At 44.8% G+C, this 16,116-nt stretch overlaps 1 protein-coding gene across 4 annotated transcripts in view; it reads right to left on the reverse strand.

The window, feature by feature from the left end:
- LOC140398388 (rho GTPase-activating protein 27-like) overlaps positions 1 to 16,116 on the reverse strand; it is a 394,188-nt gene that overhangs the window by 65,422 nt on the left and 312,650 nt on the right. For 3 of the 4 annotated variants that reach the window (XM_072487020.1, XM_072487023.1, XM_072487022.1), the window contains 4 exons: positions 14,675 to 14,755; positions 12,034 to 12,165; positions 3,816 to 3,902; positions 3,270 to 3,337 (listed from right to left, as the gene is read on the reverse strand). In XM_072487020.1, coding sequence (XP_072343121.1) covers positions 3,270 to 3,337; positions 3,816 to 3,902; positions 12,034 to 12,165; positions 14,675 to 14,755 — 368 coding nt within the window. The remainder of the gene's footprint in view (positions 1 to 3,269; positions 3,338 to 3,815; positions 3,903 to 12,033; positions 12,166 to 14,674; positions 14,756 to 16,116) is intronic. The other variant, XM_072487021.1, reaches the window with a different exon arrangement.

The raw sequence follows: 16,116 nt of genomic DNA on the forward strand, positions 1-16,116 counted from the left end.
AGAATTAAATCATACAGTCTATATAAAAATGTTGCTGTGTGATGATGGGCTGGATTGTCCCTCTTGAAGCAGGAAACAGAGGTGGGGAATATTTCCAGATGCCAGAACCACTCCCTTGGGGAAACTGGCACTCAACGGTTGCATTCAAAGATGCAGGTCAGGTGGATTGGCTATGCTAAATTGCCCTTAGTGTCCAAAAGATTAGGCGGGGTTACTGGGTTATGGGGATATGGTGGGGGCATGGGCTTAGGTATGGTGCTCTTTCAGAGGGTCAGTGCAGACCTGATGGGCAGAATGGCCTCCTTCTGCACTGTAGGGATTCTACGATTCTACTGTGATTTTCATATGTGCCTTCGTAACTCGCCTGGAAACAGCTTTGCCATCCAATTAAGGACGTTGGAGGCCCCTCAGAGCTGGAGGGCCAATTAGAAGCCTTCTCCCTTGAGAGGAGCAGGAAGTTGTCATGGAAGATAAGTAAGAGAGAGGGAACTTCAATATGGAGACGCCCTTTTTCCAACTGTCTTACATCTTTGATTAAGAAATAGATTTAAAAGCTGGTGTGGAGAGTTGTGGAGGCGGTTGGGGACCCTTCCACAAGGTCACCTGCATTCTGACCGGCAAGTAGGACCTCTAAATGTTGCTCAGTGCACTTATCCCCCAGCGGGCTGCTGGGAGGCCACGTCCAGGCAACTAAACTGACCTTCACTGACTTCACAATCTGGAGAATGACCAGAAAATTCATTTAATTGGCCTTAATTGGGCTTTTAATGACCATGATTAGCTTCAGCCACATGTAAGCAGATATCCCTGCTGGCCCTTACATCCCACTCCCCAAAACTGGCTCAGAGATGGAATGGAGCTGAGAAACCAGCATGCTAGATGCTACAGCTATTTTTAGCTCACGCCTGCCTCCAATCTCGTCCCCACCAAGCAACATCATCCAGCCCATTATCATTCTGTCACATGAAACGCTAACTACAGTCTAAAATCATTTGGAGGGATCAAGGCAGTGATCCAGGGGATGGCTTGCCTTTCCCGTGAAGCTTGACCCCAGTAGATGAATGGGAACACCACCGCCTGCAATTCCCCAGCCGAACCACACACCGCCCTAACTTGGAAATATATCGCTGTTCCTTCACAGTCACTGTGTCAAAATCCAGGAGCACTCTCTTTACCAGCACTGTGGGTATACCTGCGCTGCATAGACTGCGGAGGTTCAAGAAGGTGGCTCACCATCATCCTCTCAGGGGCAATTAGGGATGGGCAACAAATGCTGGCTTAGCCAACGACACCCTCATCCGGTGAAAGGATTAACAAAGAAAGAGTGGAAATAACAGTTAACAGACTAAGAGACAGTTTAGCTCTGTTGAATTCAATATGGTGGTTAAGACAATGTTTGAGGCAAGTGCTATTCGGGAGCATATATTTCACTCTCCTTATGTTCAGTCGGATGAGTCATTGAGTTACTGATTTATTCACACCAGCAAGGTTCCAGGTTTGATCGGTTGCTAAGTAGCTAATCTCTTCTGGGTTCCCGATTCTGAACAGTACCTTTACTCCCTTTTTGAAATGAAGAACATTGAATGAAGGCAGAATTGGGCTTGGCTCTGATTACTCATATGGTCAAATAGTCAATGCTCACACATGAATAACAGCCTGTCAGCTTAGCTAATGCTAGAAGGAGCACGGTCCTTGAGAGAGGATTGGAGGGGAGAAAATCAGTGAAGAATACCAAAACAAACAAAAAGTAATCAATGAGCATTTCCTGAATTAAGCTTCCTCCAAGAATCCCTAATATCCACACTGTAACACATATCCGTTAGGTTGACCATTGACAAGCCAAAGCCAGTCTCCCAGCTGTAACAGCTGGATAACTTGAGGCAGACTACCTTGACCTTTACTTTCAAGGTTAAGGCATCAAAGATTAAGCACCTGAAAAAAGACGGTGGGTTCTGAGGTGGTGGGGCTGGGGGGAGCAATGTATTACATGGCCGGGATTCCGTAGAGATCTGGACCGGATGCGACATTATGGTGGGGCAGACAGGAAGCCCGTTCTTGTCCCTATTAAGGCTCTTAAGTCACCACTTAATACCTACTTATGGGCCTTTTCCCACCCAGCCTCAATTTTCAGGCTGAGGGCACCTGATGATTGAGGGTGGATGTGGAGAAAGTTTTCAGTTTCTATTTTGGGTGGGAAGGGGGGGTTATCTCCATTGACAGACCATTTTCAGACGGGGGGAACCTTCATCTCACGCACCAGAGATTGCTGGACCTCCTCGCTGCCGACACACCCACCCGGCCTAATGCGACACTGAGATCTTAACTGATTTCTGGTCCCACCCCCGCTGGAAGGAACTTCTGGTCCCGCCTTAGTCGGGACTTTTAGCTGGCTTGTTGTATCCACTGCAGCAAGATCGGAAAATCCCAGACAATATCGTCCATGGTGAGCGTCAGGCCCCTGTATGTGGGATTTAACTCGGCGTAACAGGAGCAAATGAATAGTGGGATCTGATTAATTTGTGAATGGTCCTGAGTAAAACCACTCAGTGGCAGAAGTAAAGTCCTTCATATCAGACGTAAATCTCCGAGCTCTGACAGTAAAATCCCCAGTGCAGGAATAATGCCCTGAGAAACAGGAGTAATGCCTTAGAGTAACTTCATGCTTGAAACACCATAGCATAAAGGAATTATTGGCATGGTGTTCACCCCTGTGATAAGACCCCTATGGGAAAGGAAGGTTAGAAACGTGAAAGTCAAAAACACCATTTTAAACTATATAGTACTCAGGTTAAAGGAAGTTCTGCCACTTCCACCTTATTAGGAGAGTGTCAGGATAATATATGTCAAGAGAAAAATAAAATTAAAATGTATGGAATAATCAGTCATGACCTCACTGAAAGAGCAGAGCAGACTTGATGGTCTGAATGGCCTACTTCTGCTCGACTAAGTCTTATTATAAACATAGAAAATAGGAGGAGGATGTCAAATTGAAAGGTCTAGTTATGGTCTAATTGATACACCCGGTGTTACATCACAGAACTGAAAGGAAATATGCTTTAAAGAACTTGCTTTTATCTTCAACTTGTATTATTAACAGTGAGACATCTGAGAATAGGAGACGCAGGAAAGAAACAGTCTGTCACATTGCTTTAGTCGCAGCACGCTTATCGTGAAAGCCACCTAAACTTAGCCACGAGTTTGCCTCCAGAGCCGGTGCAGCTACAAGAGCCCCACAAAAGTTTTGGAGCGAGCTCAGAAAGGCTTCTTACCTGATGCGCTTCCCGTTATCTGCCACCTTGGCTTTGTTTAGAATTCCAGCTTTGTCCAGTGACAGAGACTAAACAAGTTCAAGAGGGGAAAAAAGTAAATGAGTACACGCTGAAATGCAGGAGCAACAGGTCCAATCCTGTGCTTTTCTATGCCGCATCAAACTCCCCAGTGAACAGCTCTGGTGAACAGAAAATAGCTTCAGGAAAGGAATAAATAAAAGCTAAATACATCCGCAGATACAAAGTGTCCCTTCAGGAAATGGTCAGAACCTGCATAACAATAGATAGACCCAGGCAACAGCAAGCTAGTGGCTTGAAAAGAGCATCAAGCATAAAGTGGAGGTCACTATTAGAAAAGAACCAGATAGAGCACAGAATCCAGAGATGTAAAAAGATGTCACCAGAAGACAGGACCCCTGTTAAAAAATCATACATAAAAAGCATGTTTTGTTGGGGATATAGCTGGCCATCAGGTCATGGGGTTAGTATTAACGTGCATCGTTGTGAAGAATGAGATGGCCTCGCTCACAAACAGAAAACACTAACGTGCGGGAGCAGAAATTCAACACGGTTCCCAAGTGCAAGCTCGGCACTGAAATCAGACGCATTTCGCCTGTGTGTAGCAAGTGATGCCTTTAAGAAACAGAACAGAAATTAATTTACACCAAAATCACTCTCAGTCAGTTGGTCATGTTCATATCATGTGGCAAATGCCCACCTGATTATGGGAATTTTGAAACAGGGTATGGGATAGCAGGAGGGCCCCAAAAGTTATGAATTTTTGTCAAACCCTGAGAGCATTTGGGGATGATTGTTGATTGTGCATCAGTTGTTGAATCATATGCAGTCGGAGGCCATTAACTGAGGTTTCACTTGAGCACATATAAAGAGACACTCACTGAAACTTTGGGTGGTGAGGTAGGAGTTATATGCTTGTAATATTTCACTCTGTAAATAAATGTAAGACTGAGTAATGATTTCTGCAGCATCATCCTTCACCAACTGGAATATGCCACAATTTATTTTATTTTAAAAATGGGAGAATGCTGATATTTGTAGTTATGGATCATGATTGAAATATCTGAATGGTCAGCTTGGAAACCTGATATCTCTGAGTCTCTGTGATGTGTCCAGTGTTTAGTGAAGTTTCACAGAGGGAATGTCAGGGACCAAATGGAATGAACCGTGTTACTGCCTTATTCCTGTCATTTTTGAGGATGTTTTGATTCACTGAATTTGATTTCTTCCAATCCCTTCAGAAGCTCAGTAGGAGAATGATGTGAAACAGTTGCGTTGAAACGCCCTGGAATATATTACGCACACATCACACCACACACACAGATATACACATACCACACAGACAGATACACACTCAAACACACCACACCAAAACAGCAATAAGGCACAAACCCGATTCACCATTAACTAGACTTTCCATCCAGAGTGAACAAATATATATATGTATATATAATTGCAGAATCATAAAAGATAGAATTCGGAAAGTGTAGAAGGAGGCCATTCGGTCCATTGGGTCTGCACCGACCCTCTGAAAGAGCACCCTACCTAGGCCCACTAACCCATCCTATCCTCGTAACCCCACCTAACCTGCACATCTTTGAACACCAAGGGGCAATTTAGCATTGCCAATCTACCCTCCCTGCACATCTTTGAACTGCATTTCCTGGCATTTTTGTGAAAATAAAATCTTACTCGAGAGCCGCTGTGTTTTGTTTTATGATGCAACACACAATACAGATCACCTAATGACTTTACTCAACAGTATGAACCATTTGTGTTTCAACACATTGAAGTCCATTTGTATGCCCACACTCGGGTTACAATCTGAATTCACCATTAACTGAATGATCCATGATTCACATCCCCATGCACAAGTTCACATCTTGCTCAAATATCCCAAGACACTTTTTTGCATTTGAAAACCATTTATTGATGAAATTACACCATCTATTAACAAACACAGGACAAAGATAATGTCTTCTCTAAATGTTCAGAAATAGTTGCCAATATCTGGACCCAATTCAAGCTAGTAACTCGCCAATATAATGGTGGTGTTGAGCCCCTGAGTTCACAGGCTTCTTGGCACCAAACTGAGGTTAAGGAGGATTTTGAGCTACTCTACATGGAATCAAAGTTGGGTGGCTTCAGGATTCTAGCCATTTGTCAACCCTCCCTTTCCTTCAATCCAGTTTTGACGGCCAGGCTGTCAGGTGAGTCAAGCAAGCCCTATGGTCTGGAATTCTCACCTTAAACCTTTAATCCCCTCTCTCCTCCCTTAACACGGGCCAGCTCAAGCAATGAGCTGCAGACTTTCTCTGCGTGAAAAAAAACAATTTTTCAACTTCCTCTAATGCTTCTGCCAAGGCATGAAATCCATGCCCCTATTTAGTGATTTCTCTGCTAAAAGGAGGTCAATTCTAGTCACTCTATCTCAGCTCCTCAATTAAATCTCCTCTCAGCCTCCTCTTTTTCAAATAAATCAATCCCAGCCTGTACAAACAGAGCTCATAGCTAAAATTCTCCAGTCCTGGTAACATCCCTGTGAGTCTCCTCTACATCCTCTCTAGCACGATTACATCCTTCCTGTGATGTGCTAACCAGAACCCATGTGTAGTTGCCTAGCTGTGGCCTGTGGTTCTAGTCTAACCTTCCTGCTCCTATATGCTATGCCCCGGCTGATTAAAGAAAGTATTCTGTATGTCTCCCCAGCCTCCTTAACGACCTGTCCTGCTACCTTTAGGGATCTGTGAACATGCAATCCAAGCTCCTTCTGATCCTTTACACTTATCACCATTGTGTCATTTATTGCGTACTCTGTGGCCTTGTTGTCCTTTCCCAAGTGCATTACCCCAAACTTTCCAGAATGAATTCCATTTGCCACTTTCCTGCCCACCTGGCCTTCAATTTTCTTTTTCAATAGCGTTTCAGCTATGAAGAGAGGCTAGTTAGGCTGGGGCTGTTCTCCTTAGCTGAGGGGGGTGGGGGGGGACCTGATTGAGGTTCACAAAATTATAAGAGAGATAGATGGGATAGACAGAAATAAACCTTTCCCCTCAGTAGCAGGGCATTAACAAGGGAGCACAGATTTAAGGTAAGGGACTAGAGATTTAGAGAGGGAAAAAGATTTTCACCTAGAGGGTGGGGGAATTTGGAAGTCACTGCTTGAAAAGGTGGTGGAGGCCGGAACCCTCACAACATTTAAGAAGCATTTCGATGAGCATTTGAAACTCCACAGCACACAAGGCCAAGTGCTGAAAAATGGGATTACAATAGATTACAAGCTGCTGATTACAAGTTTGGGGCAGCACGGTAGCAGAGCGGTTAGCATAATTGCTTCACAGCTCCAGGGTCCCAGGTTTGATTCCGGCTTGGGTCACTGTCTGTGCGGAGTCTGCACATCCTTCCCGTGTGTGCGTGGGTTTCCTCCGGGTGCTCCGGTTTCCTCCCACAGTCCAAAGATGTGCAGGTTAGGTGGATTGGCCATGATAAATTGTCCTTAGTGTCCAAAATTGCCCTTAGTGTTGGGTGGGGTTACTGGGTTATGGGGATAGGGTGGAGGTGTGGACCTTGGGTAGGGTGCTCTTTCCAAGAGCTGGTGCAGACTCGATGGGCCGAATGGCCTCCTTCTGCACTGTAAATTCTATGAAATCTATGATAGCCAGCGAGGAAACAATGGGCTAAAGGGCCTCTTGCAGTATTTTAAAACTCTATGATGCATGACTAGCAACCAGATCAACCTTTGTCTCGTCTGCAAACTTCTTCATCAAGCTCCCTATATTCAAGTGAAAATCATTGATATATATCATGAGAAATGGGAAACTTAACACTGAACTCGACAGAACCTCATTGGAAACAGCCTTCAAGTCACAAAAAAAGCACCCACCAACCTTTGCTTCCTACCACTGAGTAATTTGCCACTTGACCTTGGATCCCTAAGCTTTTATCTTTTCTGGTCAGTCTACCATGTTTGACTTTGTCAAAAGCTTTGTGCAAATTCCCATTGAATGCACTAGCCTCATTGATTTCTTTGACGAAGCAACCAGGAGAGTCAATCAGGTTAGGCAAACATGAGCCACCCTTAACAATCCATGCTGACTGACCCTCATTGATCGGTGCATTGCGAGGTGATGATGCATCCTGTCCATGGGGACGTTTCCCAATAATTTGCCCACCCTAAGATGTTAGGCTGTCTGGCCTAAAGTTAATTGGCTTATCCCTCCCTTCCTTTTTAAACAATGGTACAACTTTACAATCTTCCAATCCCCCAGCATCTGACCTGTAGTTGGAGAGGATTGAAAAATTATGATCAGAGTCTCTACGGTTTCCTTCCTTCCTTCCTTTTCTTAGTAGCCTAAGACACATTTCATTTGGGCCTGTCGATTTATCTACTTTTGCAGATGCTATAAACCTCGACTCTCCAGGTTCCCTCTTTTCTAAATTAAATTCCAGTTAGACACTTAACTGGGCAGTGGAGGGCATTCCCCAGGATCAAGGACCCTAGGGGGCACAAGTACCTCTCATTGGAGCGAAGGAGGATGAGAGGTGACTTAATTGAGGTATATAAAATGATGAGAGGGATAGATAGAATGGACATTCAGCGACGTTTTCCTCGGGTGGATGTAGCTGTTACAAGGGGGCATGACTATAAGGTTCATGGTGGAAGATATAGGAGGGATGTCCGAGGTAGGTTCTTTACCCAGAGAGTGGTTGGGGCGTGGAATGCACTGCCGGCTATGGTAGTGGAGTCGGACACTTTAGGAACTTTCAAGCGGTTATTGGATAGGCATATGGAGTGCACTAGAATGATTGGGAGTAGGTTGATTTCATCTTAGTTTCAGACGCTACTGGGAATGTGCTGGTTGATACCAGTACTGTATCCAACTGAGGAATGTTGAGGAACGCAGGCGAGATGAGTGACATTGGGAGGGCAGTTACGGAGTGGGTTGTGTGGGAGAGGGTGGTCTGCAGCAAGGCAGGTGGGGGAGTGTGGCTCTTAGCGAGTCCCGTTCCCAATGGCGGGTCACTCGATCAGGCACCGAGTGACCTTGAATGAGAGAACCCCGAGCAGAAGCCCACAAGCACTCCTGATAAGATTTGCTTTAAAGGAATTCCTGCCCAGTGTTTGATGCTGGCTGAATAGCAGCGGCAGGATGAGGCAAGTAACCAATGGCAGAAATGAATGTCCTCCGCTCCCGTTGGGTGCTTGTTGGTGGGGACTATATTTAATCAGGCAGAAGGGTGGCGAGTGGGGACTCCACTGCCCTAATGAAATTCTTAGTGGGAACCCTCATGAATGGCCTTCCTGCCCTGCCACAATTAAAGCCCACTTAATGCCCACACTTTCCATAAAGTTTCATCAGTGTTATGCAGTTGGAGATGTGTGATTTGTATCTATAAATGGTTTTATTGAGCCATGTGGCGAGTTATGGGGGTTCTTGAGGGTCTCTATGGATGGGGTTGGTAGGGCCCAAGCTGCTGTGACGCTAGTTAGTTCTCTGCATGTTGGTGCATCCTGTTGAATGCAGGGAAGGTCAATTATTGGGTGGACTGGTGAACACTGCCAGAACGATGAAATCTTTCTTACGCTTGATAATTATAAAGTGAGCTTGGCCTGCCTCACCCTAGGTCGCTGAGGAAGATTGATTGATTGATTGATTGGTTTATTGTCACATGTACTAAAGTGCAGTGGAAAGTATTTTTCTGCGGCCAAGGGACCATACCCAGTGCATACATAGTAGACAAAAAGAATAATCGACAAAATACATTGACAAATAGCAGTCTGCAACTCAGAACACGCAGTAAACATGGTGATCTCACTGGTGCAGTGAGCCTGCTGCTCGACGATATTGCTGAGGTAAAGCAATGCTGAGGTAGTGCGAAAAGAAAAACCAGATTTACACGCTAGCAAACGTTCATTTGAAACATGGCTGAGACTGGCCCGTGACCAGCAGCACCAGTCATTTTCAATGAAAGTACAGTGTGGTAAAATAGTTGTCAAACTGCAAAACTGCTCATGGTTTGCGAAGGGAGCATAAACTCCAATTTTATTAAGGAACTGGTGACATGAATCAAAAGCAGGCCACAAGCCTCTTCCCCAATTATGTCAGAGGATAACCATTGGCATCCTTTTCCAAGAGCTTGTCGGAAAAAGGACGAGCTGTCCTCGTTCCAACATCTGCGGTTAACAAAAGGAGCGGAGGATGCCATCGAATTGAAACAAAGCTGCAAATACTAGTGGCAGCCCAGAAGTTTGAGAAAGGTTTAGAAACCAGCAAGGGATGACTGATAGAATAACAATGGAGAAAAAACTGGAGGATGTGAGAAAGCCAGTAAGAACATAAAACAGACAGTAAAAGCTTTGACAAGTAGATAAAAAGGGAGGAAATAACTTAAAGTGTTGAGGTTGAGATAAACAAGGGAATGGCGGAAACTTTGAACAAATACTTGTGTCAGTCTTCACAGCAGAACACACAAAAAGCTTTCCAAGAATGGTAGAAAATCAAGAAGCAAAAGGGAGGGAGGAATTTAAAACAAACACGATCACGAGAGAAAAAAACACTAGGGGCACGATTGAACAGCCACGCTATGTCCAAACATCAGCTCACCGCCGTGCAGCGTGCTCCTGGAATCTATTTGGCTCGCAACACCTCGCGAGATCCAATGCAATCTCATGAGACGTTGCAATGTAAATCCTGCCCATTGTGGGTGGGATCACTTTTTAGCAAATCTGCATATTAGAACAGATTCCCGAGTTACCCAAGGCTTGGGTTCAATCTCCCTCACCTCGAAGACCTTGGGTGAGCGCCGTTCAGTACTCTTCTCCACAAACGGGGACCAGATGAAATGGCACGCGTGGGCGTCTCCCAGGAGATCGGAGGACCCCCAGGCGCATGCCCTTTGTGCAGGTTGGTACCCTGGCACTGCTGTTGTACCTAGGCACCCTGGCACTTGCATTCTGAGGAGTTCCGGAGAGCGGAGATCTTCAGTGCACAAAACGGGGCCATGTGCAGCCTCGGGCACGCAGTCCTTGCTGGGGCCCCTTATCTAACATGGGTGGTGTTTTATGGCAATGTGTTTCTTGGCACAGCGAATGCTGGGAAACACATGACTAAATGCGCTTGCAATGGGACTTTGTTCCCATTTATTAAAATCGTGCCCCAGGAAAGCTAATGGGGCTAAGGGTGGAATTTGACAGCTCGTCAAATTCTGGATTCTTCCACCCCGGTGACCAGAGAATCCTGCCCAAGAACACAGTTAGATCAATGTGATTGCCGTTCGAAAGACCATTGACCTTGGCAGGAGAAGAAAATCCCACCAGCGTGAGGGGATGTTAAATTCCACCTGAAGGCTGCCAGGTGCCCTGAAGCTGATAGCCTGCATCCGAGCAGCTTAAATGAGTGCAGCACAACCGTGTGCATTGGTTCTAATCTTTCAAAATTTCCTAGATTCTGGAAACACCCGCAGGATGGGAAAACTGCAAATGTAACAGCGTTATTCAAGAAAGGAGGAAGAAAGCAGAAAATTGAAGGCCAGTTCATCTGGCCTCTGCCATTGGGAAAATGCCAATACTCAGTGGAGTTCAGAAGAATGAGGTGACCTTATTGAAACATGTAAGATTCAAGGAGGTTTGTTAGAACCTGCACAAGACCTATGGGGTTGGAGCAATCAGCCTCCCGTGAGTCTCGCTGAATACGAGACCTCCGCTAAGGAGGCAAGCAGGCCTAAGTCATTCATGGTTAAGATCTGTATAAAGGTGGCCAGGTATGGAACCGAAAGAGCGGACCCAGCTGGGACCTGACGTATATTGCGAATATAAGTGCATTCCAATAAACCAAGTTTTCTTTTTACCAACTTGGTTCGGATTCATTTGCAGCCTACAAAAGGTTTGAAAGGCTGGATTGCTGGGTAGGTGTTTCCTTTCATGGGTGAACCTCGAACCAGGGATCTCCCATTTAAGATGGCGATCAGGAGGAATTTCTTCTCTTACTGTTTGGAGTTCTCTTACTCAGAGAGCAATGAAGGCCAGGTCATTGAATATATTCAAGGCTGTGACAGGCAGATTCTTGATCAAGGAGGGAGTTAAGGGCAGAGGGTATGTGGGAAAGTGGAGTTAAAGGTCTGGATTCTTCCACCCCAGTGACCAGAGAATCCTGCCCAAGAACACAGTTAGATCAGCCATGATCATATCGATTGGTGAAGCAAGCTCGATGGGCTGAATGGCCTGCTCCTGGTTCCATTTCTTATAAACGTGAAGAAAAATGCACTATCGTTCTACACACTCAGACTTGGCTTATTCCAGAGTTTGTGTTATATTCCAGAGTTAGAGAATGTAGTCAAGATATTTTAACGAACCCATGTGTTTATGTTCATCATAGTGTGAATAATCATGCTGGGTAATTGGTAACTTTAAACTGTCTAATCCCAGGTCAAATGTATCAGGTTCAAAGAGAATATTCCACCAATCATTCAACTTTACCCCTGTTTGACTCTAACACAAAGCACCCTTACTGCCTTCACTAAGTAAAAATGGTAAGCACACATCCTGGGGACAGGACTGTCAATAGCTAAACATTAGTTTAAAGTTGAACCCACTCCCCCTTATCAAATATCTTCAGTTACTTCGGACCTTTGGGGGCAGGTGAAAGGTCAGCAACTAACCCAACAAAACCACCCAGCCCAGGTCAATAAGGGTTCCTTAGGCTAAAAACTTGCAAATCTCTATGTTGAGGTTCATCACTTTACTCACCTTCTCCTCAATATCCAAACGCAAAGGTGGAATTGGTTTCAGTGAGTGGCCATGACGCCAGTTTGAGAAAACAAAATCTCCTTCTTGGTCCACTCCATTCCCTGCACTAAGTCGATTAGAGGGAGTTCCGTACTGGAGGAGGGGTGAAAACATCAATTATTTGTCTTGGACCAACAGGGACAAATAGCCTAAAGAGTTGTACATGTTACACATTACACAGGGATATCGTCAGAGTAGACAGAAAACACTAATTTCTCAAAAGGGGCAGATATACCGTCCTCATTTGGCAAGAAAAGGTGCAACCCCGGTTACAAGAGACAATAGGTTGATGGATGATGCATATGAACACTGAAGTGAATCAGCAAATCCAGGGAGTCCAGGGGGGTGAACATTTGGCTGTTCTTAACAGCTGGGCCTCAATCTTTCCAGAGTCCCAACTCAGCACAGCCAATTCCACTAGTGGTCATTTGGTGACAGGAAATGCAACCAGAGACCCAAAAGACACAACTGGGGTTGACTGGTACCAGTGAGGGTCAAGGTTTCCTTGTAAGGACCAGAACTGCTTCTCCTGGCTCAAAATGGAAGCCTTGGATTAACCATTACAATTTTTCTGGCTGGGCCTCCTCTGGACCATGATTCTCCCCATGAAACCGTCACCGCTCCCCCACTCCTGTATCTGAATAAAATTGCAGTCAGATCCAAATTCCATCATTGCAATCCAATCTGAATCTTCAAAGAAGAACTCCACCTTCCTGCAGGTGTCATGCTCACCTGCTCATTGTAACTGGTGAACTTCAACACAAGGGAGGAAGGCAGTGGGGTCAAAGAGGGTAAGTGACTACCCTCATTTTTATTGTGTCCACCTTCTGCCAGCTTCATTGGGCAGTGGGGAATGGGGCTGTATTGTCTATATTCCCAAATAGATGTTGTGCTGGAGGATGAGTAACACCTTTGGAATGGTGCTCTAATAAGAAGTTACTGTCTTGGCAAGAGGAAGGGGGAGAGAACAGGAGAGATTTTCATAACACTTATAAAAAAACATTAACTGTAATAACTTCGCCAAGGCCAGTCTTCTGATGACAAACTGATTTTGTTGCAGTAATAGAAAGGGCAGTTCCCCTTCGTACAACACATGCGTCCAAGCCCGGGGACCTAGGAGATGGCAGTCCAGGTTGGAACACCCAATTTTAAGCTCCCACCATACATTTCTTATTGGGCAAGTCACCGCCCGCTTAATAGGGGAATTCATATTTCACAAAGCCCACGGGTGATCTATTGATGATCCACAGTGGCCACCATAACAACCACAAAGGATTAAAACCACAACACATCAACAATTCTCAAAATACAACAATGACTCTGGTTACAAACCAATCAATGTTAATGAGACCGACATGAGATACAAAATCTGACAAAAGGGAGAAAGAAGTGCCAAAGAGGACTGGATTGAATCAGCGATGCCAAAATATCATAGAATCCCTACAGGGAACAAGGAGGCCATTTGGCCCATTGAGTCTACACCGACCCTCTGAAAGAGTACCCGACCCAGGCCCACTCCCCTGTCTCATTCTCAATCCATTAACCGCACCTAACCGTTGGCAACTAAGGAACAATTTAGAATGGCCAATCCACCTAACCTGCACATCTTTGGACTGTGGGAGGAAACCAGAGCACCCCGAGAAAACTCATGCAGACACAGGGAGAATGTGCAAATTCCAGACAGGTAGTCACACAAGGTTGGAATTGAACCTAGGTCCCTGGTGCTGTGAGGCTGAAGTGCTAATCACTGTACCACCGTGCTGCTCTATCTCATTCTTGTCATCTATCCCCGTCTACGAGTATTTTACTGGCAGCATGGAAGTGTGGGGCACCACAGCTGCACTTGGACCAATTGAGATCCATTGGCCACCAGTGGGATCTTCCGAAGTCTACCACTCTTTATATTCCTCACCAGCCATACCACTGGGGAGCCCTCCACAGGGGGGTCACCTTCGGTAGGGCCAGACGATCCCGCTGGTGGGAAGGGCTGTAAAATCCCACCCTTCGTCTCCCACGAATGGGCACTGATACTCCAGGACACCAACTGCATGTCTGTCGTGAATGTGAATGTCATCACCTCGATAAACATGCCACTACTGTTGTTTTCCCATCTTCACGCACTTCCCCTTGAGTGAACAGTGTGGCGTATAGGTAGGCTCCTCAGGCTGATTAATAATCTGGCTTTGATAGAAATGTTCCTTCAATAGCTGTAGCCACCTTCATACCAGCCCGTAGAGTGGCTAGCCCTAAACGGCAGGAAATGCTTATGCGCTCCCACAACCCTTACAATGAGGACCACTCAGACTCATCGAATCTAAGTCCCTTGTGGATGTCAACCAGAGTTTGAATTTGGTCAGACTGTCTGGAATGGAATTTGAATCCTGCACATTGACCCAGCAGCTACCACTGAACACATAAATACATAGTACACACTTCAACACTAATTGATTGACTGTGAACTGCTTTGATTCATTCTTCTCTGAAAAGGATGATTTGAGAAGTTTAATTTTTAGGTGCCATAGTCAGTGGTCATAACAAGCATCCTATCTCTTTAAGGATGGCAGTATTCAATCAACTTCCAATATTTTGGTTGATTTCTTACCTGTGGAAGTTCCCACTCGGATTTGTCTCCATCTGGATTATAGTAATAGAACTTGCCATTGGAGTCAATGTGCCTTATCCACTGAGGGCAATAACACAACACAAATCAAGGTCGCATACTATCACTTCCTTAGTAAAAAAAATAGGCAGCAGTTCTGTTGGAGAATTAACAACTAAAGCCATTGCTTGAATTACTATTAAATCAAAAGCACAAATTCCAAGATTCTGGATTGATAAGGAAAAGTGAACTGAGCCACTGAGCAGCTCCCAGGCTATTATAAATGCTGAGGTCCGAGTCCAAGTACAACTTGACAGCAATACAGCTCTCGGAATCTGTGCAGTGGCAGCACCAAGTTACGTTACTGGTTCTGCACGCTTTTAAATCAATACACCTCACATGTATATTTAAACATATATGCAAGGGTTCATTAATCAGTGTTTGATTTATAGGCACAATTTTGAAGTCGGGTATATATGCCCAAAATTTTTGACGGTGGCAGGTTACGAAAGTGCTGGAAACTTCATCTGGGATTCTGGGCTTTATAAATGGAGGCAAGGATTACAAAAGCAAGGGAGCAGGGATGATCCTGACAAAAAACTGATTTAGCATCAGATAGAATATGGTGCTCAATTTTAGACACTGCACTTTCAAAAGGATGTGAAGATTTTAGAAAGAGTACAGGAATAACTTACAAGAATGATTCTAGGTATGAGGGACTTCAGTTATGTGAATCGACTGGAGAAGTTGGAATTGTTCCCCTCAGAGAAGGTCCAAAGGAGACTTGATAGAAGTATTCAAAATCATGAAGGGTCGGGACAGAGTAAATTAGAATTATTCCCATTGGCCGAAGGGCCGAGAATCAAAGGAGATCAATTAAAGGTGCTTGCCAATAGAACGAATGGCGACAGGAGGAAAAGCCTTTCTTACAAAGCAAGTGGTTAGGATCTGGAATGCGCTGCCCGAGTGTGGTGGAAGCAGATTCAATTGTGGTTTTCAAAAGGGATTTGGATAAGCACCTGAAGATGAAACATTTGTAGACCAATGAGGAAAGGCCAGGGGAGTGGGATTAGCTGAGTTGACCTTGCAAAGAGCTAGCACAGACATAAAACTGGCCAAATGGCCTCCTTCTGTGCTGTAACTCCTTTATGATTCTATGATGATGTGAGCCAGGACTGAGCTGACCTTGCCGTTCTCTGCTGACATTTAAAATTAGGGTGTAATATTTGTTCTCTGTAGTTAATGACCCATTAACACAAGGGTACATTTTACAAATGTGTATTTCGACAGCAAAGTTTCGAGCTGCTGACAATACATAACAGAAGCATGAATTTGTAAAATTTACATTCAAATCACTACAGATATAGACAGTCTCTTAAGAAGCTCAACAAAGAAGCCTCATTATTAAAAGCTTATTCAGAAATTACCTACAGTACATTACTGGG

The sequence above is a fragment of the Scyliorhinus torazame genome, chromosome 21 (genome assembly GCF_047496885.1).
Source record: "Scyliorhinus torazame isolate Kashiwa2021f chromosome 21, sScyTor2.1, whole genome shotgun sequence".
Lineage (NCBI taxonomy): Eukaryota > Metazoa > Chordata > Chondrichthyes > Carcharhiniformes > Scyliorhinidae > Scyliorhinus > Scyliorhinus torazame.